Source organism: Mustela nigripes, chromosome 4, assembly GCF_022355385.1.
Source record: "Mustela nigripes isolate SB6536 chromosome 4, MUSNIG.SB6536, whole genome shotgun sequence".
In the NCBI taxonomy this organism is placed as follows: Eukaryota; Metazoa; Chordata; class Mammalia; order Carnivora; family Mustelidae; genus Mustela; species Mustela nigripes.
The window spans coordinates 66,005,764-66,022,282 of NC_081560.1; the positions used below are offsets into that span (position 1 = coordinate 66,005,764).

General features: G+C 37.6%; 1 protein-coding gene across 1 annotated transcript in view; it reads left to right on the plus strand.

The window, feature by feature from the left end:
- COL28A1 (collagen type XXVIII alpha 1 chain) overlaps nt 1–16,519 on the plus strand; it is a 153,997-nt gene that overhangs the window by 22,000 nt on the left and 115,478 nt on the right. Inside the window, exons 8-10 of the mRNA XM_059397539.1 lie at nt 2,217–2,261; nt 5,061–5,105; nt 6,194–6,247. Coding sequence (XP_059253522.1) covers nt 2,217–2,261; nt 5,061–5,105; nt 6,194–6,247 — 144 coding nt within the window. The remainder of the gene's footprint in view (nt 1–2,216; nt 2,262–5,060; nt 5,106–6,193; nt 6,248–16,519) is intronic.

Sequence of the window (16,519 nt, forward strand, 5' to 3'; positions counted from 1 at the left end):
TACTGAGCCCACCAAAAAAGAAAACGCCTTTGCAGAGGCAAATAACATGAGTACAATATTTTCATTGATGGAAGTCTGCCCCCAAAACAAATGCTGGTCCTCAGGACCCTATAGCTAACAAATCTGTCTGGACAAATGGAATGTGAATCCAGGCCAAAAGAATTTTGAGTGTATTTATGGTACTTTTCTGTTTTATATTTTGGTGCTTGACTCATTTTATTCCCATCCAACATTATTAAATTAATTGCTTTCTAACGGATCCTTTAAGAGTGATTTTCCATTTGCATTCAGAAATAAATGCTCAACTTGTTCTAAGTGAAAGCTCAGGTTTTCCTGGGTCAGATTGACTCAGTTTGATGTGCCGAGAGAGCAGATTGCTTTTGAACAGAGGCATAGCTGGATCGAGGAATTGCACCTCCTTCTTTCCTGCTCCTGATGCCAGCAACACCCCATGTCGTACCCTAGGCTAGTGGAAAGTAACTTGCAGACCACGGCAGGGTGGTTGATGAACACTGACCTGGGAATCTAACAGACTCAAGCCTGTGGTCATGGGCAAGCTATTTAATCTCTCTGAATATCCTTTGCCTCTCTCTCTCTCATCTAAAATAATCTGTTATGGGGATTAGCAGTAATGTAAAGGCTTTGGACTTCGGACCCCTGGTTGGTGGTTACAATTGCTATTTCCCTTCTTTAGAGCAGTACTATTCCAAATGTGGTCTGCCCGCATGTTGTCGGTCTGTGAACTGCTTGCTGGTATTTTGTGATGAGATAAAGCTTGCATCAGAATAGAAATCCACTGTATCACTAAATACACTGTTCACCTGACATGCATTTTTCACCGTGTGAATCCTTTAATGGAGGCAGGGCACTGATGTTCACTGAGCCCAAGCTTCTTATGTCACGGTGTGGTGGCACTTTGCGTAGTGTGGCTTACGGCTTGTGGACTCTACAGCAGCAGCAGAAAGACAGTAGTGAGAGCACTAGACTAGGAGTCACTGGCTGGCATGTACATGTAAGTAACTCATCTAACCTCTCCAGCTGAGTTGCCAGAGCTTAAAGATATGTATTGCTTTTAGGCAACAGGGTCAGTGATATTGTAATAGTGTCGTATGGTTACAGATAGTCACTACATGGGGGTGAGCACCGTGTCCTATATAGAGAAGTTGAATCACCGTGATGTACACCTGAAACCAATGTAACCCTGTGTGTCAGTTATGCTCAGATAAAAGAAGATTTTAAAAGGAATTGCTTTGAGGTTCAGAAAAAAAATATAGGAAAGCAGTTGAACATTCTATCTTTAGTTGTTTTTCTAATTGCCTTTTATACCTTTTAGTTCTAATTACTCCACGTCTTAGACGTCTGATACAATGGATTGGTATTCAGAGGTCCCAATTCTCATTATACATGAGCAAGTTACTTAACCTTTGGAATCACAAATTCTCAGTCTATAAACATGGGCTAATAATAGCTATGTCAGACAGTTAATGGCAGCTTAACCGAGATTATGTCTGCAAAATAACATTGATCATAAACCGCAAAACATAATTTAAATGTTAGTTCTTTTTTCCATCGCTATTCCAGGAAAGGCAGGACTGGAGAGTGAGATGGTGGGAAGTAACAGCGTGCTGGCCACGCTGCCTGTCCCCTCTTGTTAATTCCTCATGGCTCCTTTTCTCACCAACCCGTGGTATGGTCTCAGGACCTTGCTCTTACTACTAACTGATCAAAGTTGGTATTCAGGATGGGGTATCATGTTGTGGAAAAAAAAAACAGGGACTGTGAGTCTGAGCTACTTGATAGAGGGAAGTCATCTTGTTGAGCCTAAATTTTCTCATCTCCAAAACAAAAGTGTGAACTGATCTCACTGAGCTGTGATATGGACTCAATTAAATCACACACGCAAAGAACATATGTTAGATGCTCAGTAAACCTTAGTCTCTGTCCTTTTAATTTCATCCACCACTCCACGACGTTAAGCCTCACTAGGTGGTGTCACGGATTTGATTCTGTTGAGTTAAGGATGACTCCTGGGTAGAACTTTTCAGAGGGCAATGCCCAAACAACCCACAATTGAGGATAAGCATGCATATGACCCAGCAACGTGCTTATGTCACAAGAAATCTTTTTTTAAAATCCTAACCCTGAATGACTGCAAATGTCCTCTTATTTATTTCATTTATTCATTTATTTCATTTATTTATTTTTTTTTTTTTCAGGGAGAAAGTGGACAATGTGGCAAACCAGGAATAAAAGGTGACAAAGTAAGGAACACATTTTTAAAATACTAACAACTTGATCCCTTTGGGTCTGAGTTTCCTTAAGAGGAAATTCCTGGGATTCATTGCCTTGCTCTCACTACTGGAGTTGCAAAGTCATTGGTTCCATTTTCAAATCTGTAAAACGTGAAGCAGAAAACAAAGCCATACCTAATGGAGCCCCCACATGCCTTTCTTAGGGACCTTTAAGACCTTGCCTTGTGGCCCCCTAACCTTTAAGGCCAGACCTACACAACGTTATGGGGAAAAGAATAATTTAACCTGCAAAGTCAACCCAAGCTCCAATCTGGTCGAAATGGAATTGTTTTTCAGATGTAAACACCGACAGCAAGCACTTTCCAAAATAGAGAGAAGAACTCTATGGGATAAGTTAATGAAATAATTATAAATAATGTGGCAGAATTAGGTAAGGCCGGGGTTTGAAATTTTGAAATTGCAGCAAGCCACAAGCAATTGGAATGGTATTTACCTTTTGCTAAAAAATGAATATGAATAAAGTATTTAAACTGGAGACAACATTAAATATGGTAAGCAGTTCCTTAATGGACCAGAAATATACAGAGAGCACTTTGAAATGTAATGACAAAGGATCCAAAAATGTAGAGTAAAAAAAAATTCATTATAGTTAAGAACTATGAACAGCATGCTACCAAGACACTCAACTCTTTCAATATCTGTAACTTAATTACAGGAGAGAGACAAGGGGGAAAAATGGGCAAAAGGTGAAAAGCAGAGAATAAGATAATGACACCGGCCTATGTAACTAACCATTTTAAATAGCCTGAGACTTTGTGAAAGCTTTTAAAGTACTATGGAGTTAAAGGCCAGATGGATCTGAAAAATGTAGCCTTGGTAATTATCTCTGGGCAAAATGACACTGTAGTAATGAATAGATTCTGCCCAGAGGATAATTGAAAATGGGAGACAGACGTGGACTTGAAAGTATAAAAGGAGGGACACAGAAGAACAAAAATGAGAGTGAAACAGTAACCGTGAAAACTATTTGAAATGAAAATGGCTGAAAAAGAGTTAATATCATATTTCGTTGGCTAAGATGTCAGGGACTGTTAAATGTCCTATTATTTTCTGTGCCAAAAAGAAAGAAAAAGTGCTGTCAATTATAAACAGAAGATGGAATTGATGGTAAGACACATCTTAATGTCAGAGATGTAAAAATCTGGAAAAAAAAAAAAGGCATGACTAGAGTCAGGGAAATAGTGTCCTTGACATGAGGAGTTCATATAAGTTCATAAGTCAAACATGCAAAGAACTTGAAGAGACATGAGTGAAGGAATATAAATGGTTAGTAAATGAAAAAAAAAATCCAAATATATTAGCCATCAAATAAGTGAAATTAACACATGAAAATATTATTTCGTCTATCAAACTAGCCAACCCTGAGACAATAAATAATACTCAGCACTGATGCGGAGTGTTTAAGGTGAAGATATACATTCTCTACTCAGGGAGTAAGAATGGAAATCTGAACAAACTCTGTGGAGGGAAGTTTTGCTTTATCTTTCCATGTGTGGTGCGAGACATAAAAGAGAGTGAGAGAGCCTTGAATGTTCTCCTTGTCTCTGTGTCTGTCATCCTCTTCCAGAATATCATCTTTAGGAATCCATCAGAAGAGGGACATGACTTATATACAAAGATGTTCGTTAAAATATTATTTAAAATAGTAATCATCAGAAACAATTGTAATGTCAATACTAGGGAAATGAGTAAGTAAAGTGCGATAGATTCATATTCTTGAATATTATTCCATTACGTTTTTAATGACATGGAAAAATATTTTTGATACAGTGGAAGACCAGATTAAGAACGACACAAAGGGGCGCCTGGGTGGCTCAGTGGGTTAAGCCGCTGCCTTCGGCTCAGGTCATGATCTCAGGGTCCTGAGATCGAGGCCCGCATCGGGCTCTCTGCTCAGCAGGAGCCTGCTTCCCTCTCTCTCTGCCTGCCTCTGTCTGCTTGTGATCTCTCTCTGTCAAATAAATAAATAAAATCTTTAAAATAATAAAAAAAAAAGAACGACACAAAGGTGCATATGCCCTTCAATTAAATTATTTAAAGAAACGTAATTATTGCATATATGGCCTAAAAAAAATAACGTAATTATTGCATACATGGCATATACGGCAGTTGCTTCTATGTGATTTTTCCTCCCGTTTCTTTGCTTTTTTCTATAATTGCTAAGGTTCATCTGTTACGAACAGGTTATATTTTGGTAAGAAAAAAAAAGTGAGAAAAGAGAAACTAGACTTTATTATATTCTCATAAAAATAAATTTTAAAGGGGTTCCTAGTTATGGAACATATCAAAATACTTTCCATCAAAAGAGGGTTGAGTATAAACACTGTTCTCTTAAGTTGCATGTCTTGAAGATGGGCAGAAGAGTGATCTTATGGGGAAACTTACTACATTGTTAGTTGAACTGACTTTGCCTTGTTGGAAAGAAACAATATTCCACTAAGTGTACTGCTTTCTAAAGAATGTTAAGAAATAAATTCTTTACTCTGATCAAATTTTCAATATACAGGTGAAGGACTTACATCTAAAATTGTGTTTTCATGGAGTTTACTAAAGGGAAACTTGACCTCAAGTTGGCTTATTAATTAGGATCATTTTGTTAACAATGCATCTGCATCTGTTGGCTTTGCTGTTTGGTTAATCTGGGAAGATTGGCCATTACTGAGAACATATTCCCTTCTCCTCCACCTAAAATCATTGCAGTTTGATAATGGATATTTAGAGCAACTTGCCATTCATTTTATTCCACAGGGATCCTTAGGACCACATGGACCAAAGGGACCCAGAGGACTTCAGGTAAGTCTGTGTTTGATTAGATTAGATTAGATTAAAATAATAGGATTAGAATCACCAGGGAAGCTCTTAAAACCCACTGTACGGGTTTGCTGTCTCTGATAATTCAATCAGAATGTCTAGGGATTGAAGCCAGGCATCAGTAGTTTTAAAGATTCCCAGGTGATTCCAATGTTTAACAAAGTTTGGCAATCACTGCCCTAATGTTGTGAATAACTAATTCAGGTTCTCCAAAGATAGGTACCAGCAGATGGCTTTACTTAGTAGAGGGATAATAGTCTAAAAATTTGGGTCTAGGAATACTGATAAATCCAAAGCAATTAAAAACAGGATGTAACTATTTTTGCCTTGCTGCTGTAATATAGTTGGAAGAACTATGCATTTTATTTACATTACAGTATTTATACTGTTCCATCTTTATAAGTACTTAATGCTCGATAACATGGAAAAATTATTTAAGGCATTTATTTAAGTTAAACATATTCCAAGGATTTCGAAAAATAATTTAGATCAGATTTTTTTTTTTTTTTTACCCCAGTCTGGGGAGTGGCCTGCTCTAAAGTTTTGATGGGGGAGGGTATGTGTTAATTGCAGTGTTTCAAAAAGTCTACTAAAAATTATAACTTGACCCAAAATTTTCTAGACAGCATCTAGTTAACCATCAACTCCTTTGCTTTGGCCTAGAATTGTCTTGGGGCAGGGCAGTAACTCTGGTTATCCTGGAGTCATTAGAAACTCCAACTTTCAGTTATAAACTGAATTTTTATTTATATTGAATATTAATATTTAAAAATATTTTTTAAAGTGTTCATTCAAAATTTTTTGAAAAGAGTGTCCAGTAAGGGTGGCAACACAGAAAGCAAACACCTCGTGAATAAATGTTTGCTCTGAGCTTAAGTACTATTTTAGAAACAGCCTATAAGACATGAGCAATTTTATCTCATTCCACTTCCCAGTCACATGCAGCCCCAAGGTAACCAGATCTATAGTCTGACTTCTAACTTCAGCATTCCTAGGGACCCTAATGAACAATTCCTTCCTGGTTGGCTTTCTGTATACAGAACTAATTCTTGGTTTTCACCTTGGAGCAGGGCATTAGTGGACCTCCAGGGGATCCAGGCCCGAAGGGATTTCAAGGCAATAAGGTAATCATGCCCTTTAATTAAAGACAGGCAAAGTTCCTTTCCCCTAGTGAGCTATAGCGGTGTGTGTTTTTATTAAGCAGAAGATAGTGGGCTCTTTGAGGATGTATCTTTGGCAATTAGAATGACCTGTAGGTGTAGACACAGAATTGGGTTCAAGTACATGCAGAAAAGTCAGAAAAAAAAAAAGATTTATCTATTATTATTATGTTACTCAAAGGTGCATTTATTAAATACGAGCCATTATTAAGAATCTTTGCAGTATTTCCTTCTTACTCCTGCTTTTTAGTCATTTTATGGTTCACTAGAAACTGAAAAGCAGTAACAAATAACCAGTTCAAATCACTGTTTTTCCCCATATGTGATGTCAACTCAATATATAGTTTATAAAAGAAGGAAATTTGTAAGGGTCATGCCAACAAAAATCAAGCTTTTAGAAATCTTTACAGGAGTGTGACCTCAACCATCAGTACCGGGCTTGTGATGTCATTCCACAGATAAGCAGGCGAGATAGCAGAAGGGGTTGAGGAAGAGCCAAATAGAACCCAAAGATGGTATGGCTGGAATATTTAACAGATATAATTATAAGGCTCTGGTTTTTAATGAGGGTGGCCATTAATTTGCTGAAAACAAGGCTTTTTAGTATCTTTTAAACTCTTCTCAGTGCTCAGTAAATTTCATGGATATAGTAAATATCCGATAGTGTTGTTAGTGACCAGAGATCTGTGGAATTTGTGGCAGCAAGAACAGCAGAAGGTGCCCTCTCCAGTGGACACTAGATAGAGCCAGTCTTTTAAGGGGGCTGACGATGGAAGCTGTGGGGAGCAGCTGGGCTACGTGAGTGTTCTTTTTCCAGAGAGAGGAAAGAGAGTGACAAGTATAGCATTTTTAATGAGATAACGACAATGTGTGATTTCCCAGGCCACTTTTAATTGGCAAATTAAAATAGAATGAGCTTCTCAGTGGGAGTGTGCTTAAGCTTCATCTGGGGAAACTGCCTTTTCCAGTCCTTGCCTATGATTAATTCTCTCTGGGGAAAAGAAATGTATCTCTTGAATACTGAGTAGAAGTTTTTATAAAATTACTTTGGCTGTGGTAAGATTCTGAAGCAAGAAAAAAAATATTTTGACAATCAACACTTACTTCTAGGATTCTTTAGTTACCTAAGATGAAAATGTTCATGTTTGTGAAAAAGAGGCTTAAAATCAGGGATCGGGGTTGGAGTTTGCAACAGTGATAGAATTATAGAACGTTTGAGCCACCAGAGATGTTTGAGATCACCCTGGCCCAAAGTTTTCATTTTGGGAAAAGAGAAGTGAAGTCTGGAAATCATGTGGCTGGCCTGGGGCAGAGGCACAACTGGGCTCATCAGCTTTGGAGACCACCCGTGGAAGGCTGGGAGCAAGGCGCTTTGGGAGATGGTTAGTTGCAGTCCATCGAAAGGTGCCATGATTGTTCCTTCTATTCATGTTCCATACAATTACTATTCAGGTTTTCCTTTTAATATGAACTTACTTACTTACTTATTTATTTTTAAGATTTTATTTATTTTTATTTGAGAGCGGGAGGGAGAGAGAGAGCACACAGGGAGAGGAAGAATTAAACTCCTTGCTGAGCAGAGGATCATGAACTGAGCTGAAGGTAAACTCTTAACTGACTGAGCCACCCAGGTGCCCCACATACACTTATTTAAACAAAATTTAGCTTTTAATTCCAACAGTGCATTAGGTCTTAGAATAAATATAGTTGAGTGTTTAGGGGAAGTTACAATTATCTGAGGTGATAACATTTCATGCTTGAAAATTTCATGCTGTCACATCACCCCAAGTATTTGAATACTTTTTATGAATTTTCCAAGGTCTTCTTAAAAAGTTTTTTTTTTTTTTTAAATTGTGGTTAAGGGGACCCTAGGATGTCTCAGGTGGTTAAGTGTCTGACTCTTGGTTTCAGCTCAGGTCATGATCTCAGGGTCATGAGATTGAGCCCCAGTAGGGCTCCATGCTCAACCTGGAGTCTGCTTGGGATTCTCTCCCTCTGCCCCTCTCCCTGTTCTGTATGTCAAATAAAATAAATAAATAATATCTAGAAAAAATAAAAACAAATTGTGGTAAAGAATACATAATAGAAAATTACCACTTGGGTTTTAATCACACAATTCACTGCCGGGTGAATGCACAAAGCTCACTATCAATTGAAAAGATGTCCTTATCTAGAAAATCTTCAAAATGAAGTGGGAATGGCTTTTTCTTTTTCCTTTTAGTAATATTTCTGGTTTAAGGTCACAAACTATGTAGTCTCTTGACACATACTTTAAGACTATTACTAATTTCTACCTTTCTTTGGGTCTGTCAATCAGAGATGCATACTGCATTTATCATTATTTTTTTTTAAATTTTATACATTCATTAGTATATTATCTTAAAAGTCAGAATTCAGGGAATGATTTCATCTTGTGTCTCAGAATGTACTTCTACATCTTGAATATAAAGACTTAATATACTCTTTTTTCCTCAATCTGGAAATAATGTTATGTTTATAATGACATTTCTTTTTATGCATTATCATCTAATTATAAAATGTTTTAAAGAAATTGCTATTATAGGGGTGCTTGGGTGGCTCAGTGGTTTAAAGCCTCTGCCTTCGGCTCAGGTCATGATCTCAGGGTCCTGGGATTGAGCCCTGCATCAGACTCTCTGCTTGGCAGGGAGCCTGCTTCCTCCTCTTTCTCTGCCTGCTTTTCTGCCTACTTGTGCTCTCTGTCTGGCAAATAAATAAATAAAATCTTAAAAAAAAAAAGAAATTGCTATTATAAATTGTGCAAAAAATTCTCTAAAACCTAGTAATGGTGTATTTTCTAGTGGGCACAGGAGGATTATTTATTTTGAAACTTCTATAATAATCAATAGCATTTATTATATATTTCCTATGTACAGGTAAATAGTTCTAAATACTCACTTAACATAATACCACCTTTTGAAGCATGACCTAGTCTTATCCCCAGGATACAGATTAGGCTACTCAAGGAAAAAGAGGTTAGGCAATGGGTTCTAATCTATATAGTTGATAAAGAATAGAGCCAGGATTCAAGCCCAGCCAGTCTGCTCTTAACCACCACATTATATTTATCTTCTTAGGAATATTGCTGAATCTCCTGAGTATTTGACCTGAGATAAATGCATTTCTTTTGGACAGTATGAAAATTGCTTCTGTCCCCTTTCTCTTGTACTCTGGCTGGAAACAACAGTCTGTTGAGAGGTGCATTTCTATTTGGTTATAATGTTCATCTGAAAATGCAGGAAGAGAGGATGGGAATTGCATGGGAAAAAGAAACCAGTAATGTGCATTTCACATATTTTGTTTCTTAGGAAACTTTCAAACAGAAAACCTTTAGGCTTGTAACATTTGCAAAGATTCCATAAGAGTCTAGATGGGGCCTGTCTATGTTTTTGAATTTATGAATGGTTTCTCTCATGGGCTACAGTCCTATTCTATTGGTCTAGTAGTTGGGTTTTCTTCATCAAAGCATTTGCAGAAAGGTGGTCAAAGAACAAAAGGAAAAAAATAGCCTGTGATAAATCAAGGAAAAATGTGATGCTGGCCCAGTTTCGCAAATCATTTCTGTCATTAATATTTTCCACATGTAAAATAGCGCCTATTTTGCCCTGAATGACCTTGTTGTCTTAGAAACAAAACATAGATGTTTCTCAGAATGATGCTGTGGCTCTCAGGCCACTTCAGCCTCCCCCATAAAAGAAGGTCATGCAGTGGCACTCACAAGAAGACCATCCCATCAGTCTCTAAAATCAATTAGCATAATAATTACACAAGGGCCTTATTCCTAGGACCAAAGGGAAAATGTGGTAACTCTGGAGAGAGCACAGTGCTCTTTTTGAGGAAAAAATGAGTACCTAAGAACTCTACCGCCAACTTCCAAGGCTATTGTGATGGTTCAGTTGCAATCCCATTTTGTCCCAGAATGGGCCCTCTCATAATGAGAAAAAATGGCTCAAGACTGGTAGGGCTTTCAAATCACAGAGAACAAATTACAAAATTAGTTTTGTACAACTAAACACAGTAGAATGCTGGGTGTGCCCAACCCACATTAGGTAATTTTTGCCATTTCTTGATGTCTTTCTGAGGTTATTTTGGAAGGGTATTTCCTTCTCAGATCTCATGCAGATTGGCTCTTTCCAAGACCCTCTTTGTGCTCCTGGGAAGAGGGCCTGCTCACTGTAGCATGAGCAGAAAATAGCCTGTGACATGTTGGAGTATTCTAGTACTAGAGCTTTAGTGCTAGGGCCAAAGAGCGCTAGGAAATATCCCTGATAGGCTTTCCCAAGTCAAAGTACCACATGTTAATCCTCCAACAATTGGAAAGTCCATGATATTATATTCTGTATTAACTCATCTTAATGAATGAATTACCTTGCTTCTCATAACCTTTTACATTGTTTTACTCCAGGACATTTATATATTTCTGCAGGGCTTTTATCCCCTAAGATTTTTCTTCTTGTACTACAAGCAAGTGTGAGAAATTCAGAGTCCTTTTATGTATGAGACTTTGTCTTAACTCACTTTTACTTCTGAGGTGACAAAACAAACAAACAAAAACAACAACAACAAAATGAACAAACAAAAAACCAACGGAGTAGTAGCACCAGTCCTGTCCAGTTTACTAAATAGATATAATGAGGGTAAATATTCTCCAGTGAATCAAGCTTTGATCCATCCATCCAAAATGAACAAAGGACCTCATATCCATGAATAAATGGGATCCACACTTCAAGAGGAGTGTGGGTACATCAGTTAGACCAATCCATGGCTCTGCACCACACCATGATTCTTGGACTCCTATTCCTCCTTCTCTAACTCTGCCAAGGTTTCACCTAATTTCTTGAGGTTTCCAAGTGCAGTATGTATTTATCATGTAGCTAGTATTCTTCTGAAGAAGTTTAATAAATAAACTTGAAAAAAAATAAAAAAATAAATAAACTTGAAAAAGAGGTCAATTTTAAAAAGAGGGCTGGAAAAAAAATAAAAATAAAAAGAGGGCTGGTTGTCAACCTTTATAATAGCTACTGGGAGAGCCCATGCACATATTTTTGGTAGCTGGTAGTTTCCTGTTAGTTTCTATGAATTATTCCTTTAAACACTGCTAGCCTTCTTTCAGATATGAACCATTGACAGGAGAATTGGACAAATACATGCAGGTCCTTCACTGCTTAAAAACAAAATCCAAGGCAGAAGATCCAGTGACAATGCGGGTCAGGAGCACCACTGTCACATCTGAGAGAAAAAATTATTATATGCAACAAAGAAATATTTGCTGAATGAATGAGTGAATGAGTATTTAAATGGAATGAGTTGTCAACACCTACTGTAGAGAAGTCAAACAGGCAAAAACCTAAAAGAGTCATTTAGTTTGTCATCTTTGAAATTATTAGGAATCTTTAAGGAAGCAGTTTGGATAAGAGAGCTTGGGGAGGTGACAGAGGAGAAGGACACAATAGCTAGGAATTCTGACCATTTTTCCAAGATATTGGGATAATAAAGGGAAAGAGAAAAGTGTTGACGTAACCCATTAAAATCTTCTTGCATTCAATAGCCGAATGTTTTCTTATACTTCCATTTTTTAAAAAAGGTTTTATTTATTTATTTGAGTTAGAAACAGAGACAGAGACAGAGAGAGCCCAAGAGGGTGGAGGAGCAGGCAGAGGGAAAAACAGACTCCTTACTGAGGAGGGAGCCCAGCACAGGGCTCAATCCCAGAACCCTGAAATCATGACCCGAGGCGAAGGCAGCTACATCACCAACTGAGCCACCCAGGCGCCCCTATACTTCCACTTTATTTTAAGAGAGGCAAGAAGACTTGGGACTTATTATTTATTTATTTATTTATTTATTCATTTTTACAGTTTCAAATATACAACTTAAACTCTCATGTTTTCTATAACATCACTATTTTTGCTGGAACAGAATTACCATTAATGAAGATTTAGTAGTTTTAAAAATACATTCTTGTTTTGTTCATTATTTAAATACCTAATTCGACTCAACATTAGTTTCACAACTTTAGAAGGTCGACTCACTAAATGTACCCAATATTTCAGTTATGGTTTGGAAATAGTTCAACACTACAGATATGAACAACTATGAAGAATTTTAAACTTCCTCCTCAAACAAACAGGCTGTGTGGTTTTAGTTCAGCTCTCACACAATTCAGAAATCTAACAATCTCCTGACATCATGATGTTGCTTTCAACCATTAAAAAAAAAAAAATCATGATTTTAAATAGGATATAATTCTTTTTAACTTGATGGGACGCAAACCAAGTGAAACATACATAGAAATCAACAATTCCTAGTATAGAGAATTAATTAAGGAGAAAAACTTTAAAGTTATGGATCTCTTCACAGAACGACTATTTTTTTGCTTCACTAAAGCATTTTAAGTCCGAGTACTTGAACGTGTCAGTTTTTCCAATTGTCTCAAACCAATGATGGGCCTTCTGGTTCCCTGGGCAGCTAACAACTTTGAACAAGGTTGTGACTGCACAGTATTGATGCCCTTGTAAAGGGAAGAGTCCCTTTACAATTTTAATTATACATATCTGTTGAATGAAGATTGGAGCCAAGCTGCCAAACTATGTGAATGTTCTCTTCGGAGATGTCAAAGTTTAAATGCTATTTCTGTCCTGGGCCTAATTAAAGGGAAAAAAATCATTAGTAATCCAGCAATTGTTGTTGTGGAAAGGGCTTTGACCTACATGCACATCTGCCCACCAGGACTCTAAATGAGCTTATTAACTCATTTGACATGAGAAAACTGATAGTGACAACTTGAACTGGCTGCCAGAACATGTGGGATGTCAGCCAATGGCTTCAAGGCAGATGATTTTCATTCCCAAATCTCTGATGCATATGGTTCTCAGCAGGAGGGGTACACCGCTGTGTGTGTGCGTGTGCACATGCGTGCATACATGCATGTGCACAGAGACTGCCAAGGTAAAAACTCTGATGGATCAAGAAGCCCCAAATGCTGCTAACGTAAAGGTGCTGAGTCTAACCCACATGCCCAGTCAAGCTGGGTACTAACATGGAACTGAATCAGTTACTGCAGGGTCTTCAGAGGGATGTCAGAATTAAAAAAAAAAAATCACATGAATGTCCCCAATTCAAGTAAATTGCAAAAGCATCGCAATAGAGAATATTAAGTTTATTCCAAGGGTAAGGCTTTTTTATTGCGATAAAAGTCCAAGGAGTGTCCACCCGAGCTGAGATTCTTAAAAACTCTCCTGATGGGCTGCTAAGCAGTCCTTCCTTTTAGGGACAATGACACACAGTTCCTTAGATTTTATTATATATGAAGTATGACTTTCCTAATAGGTTGACCATATGAATATCATTTTTATGGTTGATCATGGTTGAATACTATCAACTTCATGTGGTTTAATCTAATAGCAATCAAGAAAATGAGTTGAGTTATTAAAATCTGGTATAATACTACAATTTTCATTACAATTTCACCTAGTTCCAGCTAAGACTGTATCTTGGCCATACTCAAATCATTCCGCACCTATCCTTCAAATCTTATTTTAAGCAGCATGCTCATCCACCGTTTTCCTCCATTTGGAAAGTATGAGAATATTTGTCACAAGACTTAAAATATTAAAGTTGGTGCTACACTTTATTTGGGAAGGAATAAAAAAAGAAGTTCCTAAAGTGCCTTTCTAATGTTAAAACCCCAAAGTGTGATTACATTGTTCATAATTGTATTATTCAAGAAGAGGTAAATTCTGTCCTCAAAAAATTCAGAGTCTTGGACAACCATTCATTACTTGTTATCTTAGGGCAAGGAAAGATGTTGACTTTGGTTAGAGCTGATGCCCGGAATAAGCCATGCTGTGTTCTCCTAGCTGACTTCCCATACAGTGTAACCTTAAGAATTTTTATTCCTTCAGTTGAAAAGAAAATATTTAATTTTATTTGGGTAAGTTTGTAGGAGACACTGTGTGTAATAGGTACTTGATATCACTATGTAATTTATATATAGCTACTTTTGGTTGAAAACCAAACTAAATCAGAGGGAACTCCAAAGGAGCATCTCCAGGTTCCCAACCCCCTCAGCTGAGAACTGCTTTGTTTCCAATTTCCTCCAGCAGCTAGCATGGTACCAGCTCCCAAGCTGCTGCTCAGTATGTGTTTGCTGCCTGAATGGTGGAGGGAATGTTATCAATTACCTAAGTATTGACAGTGCAAAACTAAGCAAAGTCACAGGACATCCTCCCAACAATCTAGGGGAAGTTGTAATTATAATGAATACTTAGAAAAAGAGGGAAATGGTGCTATCAATACCTCTAGGATAGGAATTTCACCTGATTGGAGAGGCCCTCTCTGAAGCTGTGCTGCTTAAAATAAGATTTGAAGGATGAGTAAGAGTTGACCAGGAAAAAAGGAAGGTAAGAACACCTCCATATAGATAGAATAGCATGTGCTATGACCATATGACAGAAGGGAGACTAGCAAGTACAAGGAACTGAACAAAGGTTAATACTGCTACAGTGGTGAGTGAAGAAGCAACTAGTTACAGAAGGGACTGGAAAGCCCATGGGACCACACCATGCAGGGGCTCACAAGTCATAAAGAGCTCTGTCTTTCCCCCAGGAGCAAAGGGAAGGTCCTTGAATGGTTTCACTTGGATAAAAGATAAAACTAATATTAAGGGTTGCCTGGTTGGCTCAGTCATTTAAGCGTCTGTCTTTGGCTCAGGTATGACCTCAGGATCCTGGGATTGAGCCCTGCATCAGGAATAAAAAAAAAGAAGTTACTAAAGTGTCTTTCTAATGTTAAGACCCCAAAGTGTGATTACATTGTTTATAATTGTATTATTCAAGAAGAGGTAAATTCTGTCCCTGCTCAGCAGCGGAGGCTGCTTCTCTCTCTCCCCACTGCTCAGGCTCTCTCTCTCTGGCTCTCTCTCTCTCTGTCATATAAATAAATAAAATATTTGTAAAAAATTTTTAAAAACTTAAATTAAAAGATTGCATTGGCAGCAATGGGAGGAATAAATTAAAGCGTGCTATGATGGATGTGTGTAGCGTACTAAAGACTTTGTTGTAGTCTGAACAATAGGTGGTCTTACTTTGAGATCTTACTTAATTACTCTTTAGTCTTAAAGAGGCATGTTAGAGGACTAAAGAGGTAGATGGATTTGAGAGAGATTTAGAAGACATATGGAAAAGCGGTGGCGATGCATTACACATGGTGGGTAAGGGAGTGAGAGGTATCAAGAATGATTCCTTCTGGCTTGACTCATGGAGGGATTGTGCTCTTCACTGAGACAGAATGCTGGAAGGTGATCAGGTCTGTGAGGGGAAGAGGAGGAGTTTGTCTTTGGAGATGATGAGTTCCTTTTGAAATTCTCTTTCCTGACTTCTATCACACTATTTTTGGAGTTCCCATTTCTTTTTCTCAGCCACTCTCTTCCTCAACTCCCCACAGGACATTTCTGTGGTCTTCCACTCCCACCCCACTTAATTGTTGGTACTCTCCATGGTTCTGACCTGAGCCTCTGGCCTCCTCAAACACTATTTAATACAGTAGCCACATGTGGTTACTGAGTCCTTGAAGTGTGGCTGGTCTAAATGGAAATGTGCTATAATTGTTAAATACACAAAGGATTTCAAAGACACGTGTTAAATGATAAATAAAATCACTAATAAGATTTTTATATTGGTTATATGCTGAAATGATAATATTTTGGATATATTGAGTTAAATAAAATGTTATTACTTCCTTAATGTGGATAGAAAATTTAAAATTACATATGTGGCTCACTGTATATTTCTAGTGGACAGTGCTACTCTAGACAGTGACCCTATTGTTGCCTTATTTTTGTCCATTTGAGCCCACAGAGCTGCTTATTGTCCCCATAACTTTTCATATCATTTTATGCCTCATACTCTTTCATTTTCCTGAACTTCTGTTCCTCTTCTTTTCTATCAGATTAGATATGATTCCTACTTTTTTTTTGTTCAGAGCAAATATCTCCTCTGCTATACGAAATTTTTCAATTCCTTAAGGTAGAATTAAACATTTGTGCCTCATAGTCTTACATTCTCCCTTAATATCTTTATCATAGCTAATTCACATGCTCATATTTACCTCTATATTGATTTGTCTTTCCAGCCAGATTGTAAATGTCTACAAAGTGCAGGTGTAATCTGATTTATGCCAATAATTATGTAACTGGGTACTCAGTACCAGGGTGGTGCT